Source organism: Meleagris gallopavo, chromosome 2, assembly GCF_000146605.3.
Source record: "Meleagris gallopavo isolate NT-WF06-2002-E0010 breed Aviagen turkey brand Nicholas breeding stock chromosome 2, Turkey_5.1, whole genome shotgun sequence".
NCBI lineage: Eukaryota > Metazoa > Chordata > Aves > Galliformes > Phasianidae > Meleagris > Meleagris gallopavo.
In genome coordinates, this window is record NC_015012.2 from 38,611,729 (window position 1) to 38,619,137 (window position 7,409).

Below are 7,409 nucleotides of genomic sequence, written 5' to 3' on the forward strand. Positions count from 1 at the left end.
TAATTGTTTAATCAATGGATATACAGATGGTATAGATATATATCCAGGAGCTTGGCTAATAGAATGTTGAAGAAATAAGAGAAAGTCACTCACCCTGTCCTGGGCTCACGAGATGAACTCCTGATAGAGCAGATCTCCAGAGAGAGATCCTTCCCCACTGGCAATCAGCTCTTAAATGGGTCTAGGAGAGGTGGAGCCAGGCTCCACCCCTTCCTGCAGCACAGGTGAATTGCCTTCACCTGTGCTCCCATGGCTGACTCATTGCTCACCTCAGGTGATCAATCAAAGGTTCAGGCCGTGATTCAGCAGCCCCATACAATAATATATTTATATTTATATATAAAATAGATAAATGCAAGATACTTCTAGAGCACGACCAAGATAGGAAAGAAGCAGAAGCAGTTACAGATATTACTTATATTTTGCCATAAACAAGGCAAAAGAATTTTCGGTAAGAATCAAATTCCATAGCAAAAAAAAGTCATTTGTCAGCAAGAGTGATGAAAGCACTGGTACATATAGTCTCAAAGATGGTAGTAAAAATTGCTATTTTACAGAGGAGAGCAGAAAAAAATGAAACTGAAACATACAAACTGCACATTACAAGTCTTTAGAAGAAAGAAAGAAAATGCTCATCTAGGGATTTTAATTTATGAACTTTATGAATTCATTAAGGTATAATTTCACAAGCTAGTCATTCCTTCTTCCTCCCTGAAGTTACAACCTTTTCAACTGGGGTAAATGTATGTATGTATGTATGTAGCACCTACTCCTCCCAGTCAAAGACAACTGACCAGTACATTCATTACAACCACTCCCAACTTTAGTGTAAGTCAGGGTACAAAGTTTTCCAGTTTCAGCAAATTCTTGATAACAGCAATGCTAACAAGACTGTGTGATACTCTCCAGTATCAGAGCTAACTCAGCTAACCACAAAGATAAATCTGTGTCCTGCTTTATAACCATAGAAATGAGCTATATTCAAACCTGCTGCATGAAGAGGAACCACTGCTAGGCAAGAAATCGAGTTTAGTGCAAAATAGCACACTTTCTGTATATTAAAATAATTTACCTGGAGATATAGCTCTGTGAAACTGATACATGTCTTCACCTATCAGCTCTTGTGCAACCTGCTTAATCTTCCGTCTGACAGCACCTAACTTGACTTCAGATTCATTTAGTACTTCTTCACCATTGGGAGCACTGAAATGAAACAGCAGCTTTCAGAATATGAGCAGACACTTAAAAGAAAAATGTTACAGGTTTTCTATTACTAATACACATTCAGACTTCGAGGAAGAAAATAAAGTAGATATTGGAATCAGAAATGGTTTAACTTTCATTGCCACTTATTGTAGACTCTGAAAGAGAGATTATGCAGAATTAGCTAGTCAAACATTCCGGTAGCACGATATTTATTCCAGGTAATAATTTTAACAATTAATTAATAATTTTAAACAACTGCTTGAGTAAGAACAATGAGAAATACATGCAAATACTTCATTAGAGTACTCTGAGAAACAAGTATTTGCAGAAGTTCATTAAAAAAAATGTATCACTATTCTGCAATATGTTACAGAACACACAAAGTATATACATTTTTAGAAAGTAATTATGAACTGTGTTATGAAAGAACAGCTGAAATACCTGATTTACAAACAATATATACTTGGCATGTAGGTTTAGTTTAACTTTAAAACCATTCATTCCTCCTCCAGCTCAAACTATCAACGTGGTATATTATTAGATCTATTGGCTACGTGGAGACTACAGATAGACTGGTCTGAAGAAAACGTTTAAAAGCAAACAGATTTCAGAAAGTAAAGTCATAATAATGGCTAAAACCAAAGGACTGGGAAATCAAAATATAGCACAGAAAGCTTCCATTCTCACAATAACACACGTATCTTAAAAACAGGGATCTAAAATTCAGAATAAATGAGTGCCTCATTATTCTTCCTCTTCCAGTTCCCAGCACATCTAGCCTCTGCAGTGGGAACCGCTATTCACTGTCAAGGTTGAGGCAGTTACTAGAATTATCGCAGTAACTCCTCATAGAAGACCAAGTTAAACAGAGGGCAATTTCCTAATCCCTATTTATAAATGTTACTACTATGGTAACTACAAACAGATACTACCACAACAGATGTGCGCAGGTAAGAAGGAAAAAAATAAATCTGGGAGAAGGAACAGAGAGAGCTGTTTATAGCAGTTACATGTAGGATGAGTATATATTTTATTCAACTGGATACACAAAGCTCTAAATTTTCCCATTCTTTTCCTGCTTTGTTTGTGGCTTCCAGTGATGGCTTGAAGGCTTTGGAGGACACAAAACGTACAGAAGTTCAAAACTTCACACATAAATCTCTTAAACAACCCAGGCTGCCTACTTTATGCACTGATGACTGAGGGTGAGGTTACAAGAACCCAAAAGGGGAAGTAACGGCAGAGGCGACTAATGTGAAGGAAGGCTGCATGCTCTTCTCTCTCAGCTTGCTGGAAACTGAAAAGCTCTCATCTGCTGTTACACTCTACTACTTTGATCCTGTTTAACATTCCATTAAAACCAACTAAAAATCCTGACCCAGCATCTATTAATTCTCTAAATCGTGCGTGCAATCAGTAGCTAAGGAATGTTTTTGAGAAATTAATCTTCCTCAACAAAACATCTCAGCTATTAATCACAAACACTGAAAGACAGTTTCTAGGTTTCCCAAACACTTTAACTCTCAGTGTGACTCACCTGATATACCTGTGGAGTAGAAATATCGTTCTTTTGCTTTCGATTGTTATATCACGACTGAGCTTCACAAGCCGTTCATACTTATCATGCCTGGTGTCGAGTTCCAGCTGAAATGCTGCACAGTCAGTGTTTAAAGAAATAAGCATGATTATCACAGTATACAGTGTAAGGGAAAAGCTGAGATCCTGCGCCACAGTAACAGCTGTGGGTCCCTGTCTCCATCAGCCTTTCCCCAGAGTGGGCAGTGCTCCTGCACGGGACATAGCTGTGGAGACCACCATTGCCCCCTGCCTGCCATAGCTACTCTGCAACCCTGCAGCTCAACGCTGACCAAAGGCACAGAATAATTTTTGAACAAAATACAGCAGGTCTTATGGTGCAGGTACGCACCAAGCAGGGACTTACAAGTATGCAGGAACCCGGCTCTCATTTTTGGCTCTTCAAAAATTACACAGATTTCTGAAAACCTTCTTCAGGGATCAACCTGTATATTTAGACAGCTACGTATCTACGAAACTTCAGTCTTGAGCAGCAAAATTCATGATTAATATAATTTTTTGTTTAGTAAGTCAGGCTTAAATACACATCAACCCTGATATTGTTTTAAGCAGCCCAAACTATACACTTAAAAATGTACAGAATAGTAAAAAGAAAGGTTCTATTTTACATCAAAACTAGAATCGAGCAAAAGTATTTTAATATCCCTAAGAACTAAAAATAGCAAAGTGAGGCCAATTATTTAAAATAAAGATTTAAAATAAGATTTCTGACTTACTGACACAAATTTTCTCTGCCTAACGAGAAAGAAGATAGAAAGGATGCATATGTAGTTTTCTTAGTGAAAACTGTGAACAAATGTTTCACATACAACATTAACATTTTATATGCCATTAGTCCACTAAATAAACTATTAATAGATACTTAAAAGTGTTTAAGTACATTTCCTGCATAACTAACTGAGGCATTAAAGGGTCCATGCAAGAAGATGGTGAAAACAAACTAAGAGGTTCTTTTTTTTTAAACAGAGGATCTAACAAGTGAGTATCTCTCAGAAAAGTGTAGCAGTTTACAAAGTTTAGATGAAGCTAAAAATCTGCATTTCCCATTCCTTGAGAAAAAATACGGTGTTTTTTTTTTTTGCTCTTTTGAAACATGAGCACAAATGCTCCTACTGAGCTCCAAGTCTTTCATATGCGTGACTGGTCTGTGTCCACCAAATTATGTGAGTTGAGTCCACCAGTGAATTATCAAAAAGAAATACTTCATAACTCTGTGGAAACACAAACACTACAATCCTGAAAAGTCAGGATGAACTACATCTCTTACTCTGTTCTGAAATTTATCAAACGCTACTGATTGGATCTCATGAGAAAGGAGGGAAATAAGGGATGTTTTGAATTCAGATTAGCAGCACTCTTAAGAAAAAAACTGATACATTTGAGAGTGAAAAATTAAACTTGAAAGTACAATTGCACTACTCAATTTAGAGTACAAGTGTATGTACATTATTCCAGATAAAAGTGCCGGGGTCAAAGTTAATCATCTGCCAAGCTGACTCATACAGCTGTTTTAACATGTGTTTAAAGACACCAAGGAAGTTATATGGTGCTGAAGGCATCATCTCTAACAGTCATCCAGCTTTTATTTCTTCATCTTCCTTAGGAAAAAATAATAATAATATGTGAAGCAGGGAAAATTTTACACTGAGATCTGCTTTGTACCCTGTATCACATTCCCTTCCTTCATCTGTTAATGTTCCTCATTTCTGAAGACCACCTTTTGCTTGTCAGGGCTTACCTAATGAGAGAGTTTGAGAGAGTTAAACTGAATTGACTAACATTTGAGTCTGACATAAATACTCTGAAAACAGTTGTGCTCGAGAGTAGTTTACACCTGCCTATTTGGGGGAAAAAAAACAACAACAACAACAACTGAAATATAAGCTGTTCTTAAAAAAGGCAATCAAAACAAAGTAAGGTCTCCATAAGGGCCTACTGCAGTTTGTTAAACTCAGACTCTCAGAAAGCACACATATAAGCAGCTACCAATTCATAAATCCATGCATCCAGATTTCCATTTAAGAAACTTGGTCATCCATGCACCACCAGAACTATGGTCAGCAGTTAAGAACCTTCTCGGCCTCCCCAAAGGCAGCCATGTCCTTTTGTCACAATGGACAAGATTTTGCATCTGTGCAGGTCATGTATTTCCCTGCTACTAAAGGGCTGGATCACCCCGTGCCTGCTGGAACGCTGCAGTTTACTTAGCATCAGGTTCAGCAGGGTGGGAAAGGGGAACAGGAGGCAAGATGAAAAAGGGAACAGGTCACATGCCAGGTGCAGCCATGCCAAACCCTTCTCTCAGGCCTTGGTGTATAAACAGCAAAACGGCATCTTCTAAATGTAGAAAGCACGAGTTTCACTAGTTTCAAATCTTGAGAAAGTTGGCTTATTCCATCACTAAATACATAATTCCTAGCAAATTCCGCAGTGCACACTTTTCATAATCTGGCTTTCCAAATTCCTACTTACATTTAAAAGATGTCATCAAAGGAGAAGAAGGATTAACATTCTCTTTTTCCTCTCTTTTTTGACCATGTGGAAAATTATCGTGCTTTCGTTTTCTGAAGCCACCTGATCCTATTAATCAAAAACAAACATACAGAAATAAAAATATTTAAAAATAAACTAGTTTTGCCAGAACATACGTAATGTCAGAATGCTGTCTTCAGAGGATTTGTGGCTCTATTGATATTTTGCATGATAGAATGAGGTAACTTCTATTAGCAGCTGCTGTCATCTCCACAATATTTGTTCTACCACATTCCTAGTGAATACTGGGACAACTTTTACCAATTCTAATGGATGACCAGAGTAGGATCCCAACTACTTTTGTCATAATGTGTTCATATTCTTTTATGTTTCCTTTCCATAAAGGAATAGCTGCATGGAAATTATTGTGTTAAAAAGGGCCTACAGCATTAGACCATCTTTTTTTATTATTATTTTTTTTTTTTTCTTTTTAATATTCAACTTGAAAGAAATTAAACTCCTACCAGTAGTAGTTTATTGTACAATAATTACCAAATCATAGAATGCTCAGGTTGGAAAAGACTTGAAAGATCATCAAGTCCAACCGCAACCTAATCATACTACCCTAACTCTAACAACCCTCTGCTAAATCATGTCCCTGAGCACATCTAAACAGTTTTTAACACATCCAGGGATGGTGACTCAACCACCTCCCTAGGGAGCCTATTCCAGTAAAGAAGTTTTTCCTGATATCCAACCTAAACCTCCCCTGGTGCACCTTGGGGCCATTTCCCCTCATCCTGTCACCAGTGAGAAGAAACCAACCCCGCTCTCAGTGCAATCACCTTACAGGTATTTGAAGACAATAATAAGGTCTCCCCTCAACCTCCTTCTCCTAAGTGACTGTCACTTATGTCATTGGTCTTCAGTAATAAAAAAAAGTACTCAAGGCATAAATTAGGCAGACTGCCACTATTCAGCTATCCAGATTTACCTCCTGTGGTGCAGCACCCTAGGTCCTTACACTCCACACATTTAAAGGCTTCTTTTTACCCTGCAAAAGCTGTTTCCTTCAACTGCCCTTACTTGCTCCTGTCTTAGAGTCCCTTTTCAAACCGTTACTCAAAACCTCTCTTCTGGATTGCCTTTTACTGTCAACTTGAACTTGGTCCTGTTTCTTCCTTCACTCCCTCACGTAGGAGAGGATCACTCACACTGTAACCACGTCTCTTTGTTATCTCCTTCTCATGACAGCTGCAAGCCTTGTGTTCCAAGCAGAGGCCAATATTTGGCACATTTGCATACTAGCATACTTTTCTGTACATGTGTAGTTCTCTTAATTTCCTTAAAAGACAAATGAAAGGAAGCTACTTAGAAGTTACAGAAGAACACTGGATTTTAAAATGCTTCCGTTTGTTTATTATCCCAAACTCAAACCAGAAGTGGGCGTTGTTACTTTCTAAAAGAGGAAACTGAAAATCATTTTTCCCTTCTTTTCTGTTAGGACGTGGGTTCAGGGCTTTGTTTTTCCTGTAGCATAGAGCATGTTACAAACACAAGCCTTGAAGCAGCACAGAGCATTCAGCTCTCTGCCTTGCACCAAATGCTAGGAACACCAAAATAACTCACAGGAAAATAAATAAATAAATAAATAAATAAATAAATAAATAAATAAATAACAGGTCCTTCTGAAGCAGGGGCAAAAAAATTGGAGAGAAATAGAGAGAGATGAGGGTCCACTGCATAAATAACAATGTGAATTTCAGAAAAGTACAGGAAAATAGATGAAAAAAGCAAAGGAAAGACACACTATCTGCTTTCTGGTCGGAGGGAGCTCTGTCTGAACAGCACACAGGCTGACGGCGAGATCTGACAGACACTTCCTAACACTTTACAGGCCCAATAACACATTCAGTTTTTGCTGCATGTTTTTTAACAGCAGGGATGGGAACTGCAAGAGCTAGCACAGGCCCGGCCGAGGGAACAGCTGGGGCACCACACAGCCCAGCCGAGCCGAGCCGAGCCGAGCCGGTCCTCTCCCCCCGTCCTCCCTCCTCACGCCTCTCCCGCTGCCTCGTTCCCCGCCGGCTCCGAGAGCTCCACCGGCCCGCGGGAGGCAGCGGCAGGCGGGGCGC

The 7,409-nt window shown here is 38.9% G+C and overlaps 1 protein-coding gene across 2 annotated transcripts in view; it reads right to left on the bottom strand.

The window, feature by feature from the left end:
• TSNAX (translin associated factor X) overlaps window positions 1-7,409 on the bottom strand; it is a 22,759-nt gene that overhangs the window by 14,850 nt on the left and 500 nt on the right. Inside the window, exons 2-5 of one of the 2 annotated variants that reach the window (XM_010707012.3) lie at window positions 5,793-5,796; window positions 5,275-5,384; window positions 2,744-2,858; window positions 1,073-1,203 (exon numbers count right to left, since the gene is read on the bottom strand). In XM_010707012.3, coding sequence (XP_010705314.1) covers window positions 1,073-1,203; window positions 2,744-2,858; window positions 5,275-5,384; window positions 5,793-5,796 — 360 coding nt within the window. Of the gene's footprint in view, window positions 1-1,072; window positions 1,204-2,743; window positions 2,859-5,274; window positions 5,385-5,792; window positions 5,797-7,084; window positions 7,286-7,409 lie in introns of those variants that run through there. The other variant, XM_031552424.1, reaches the window with a different exon arrangement.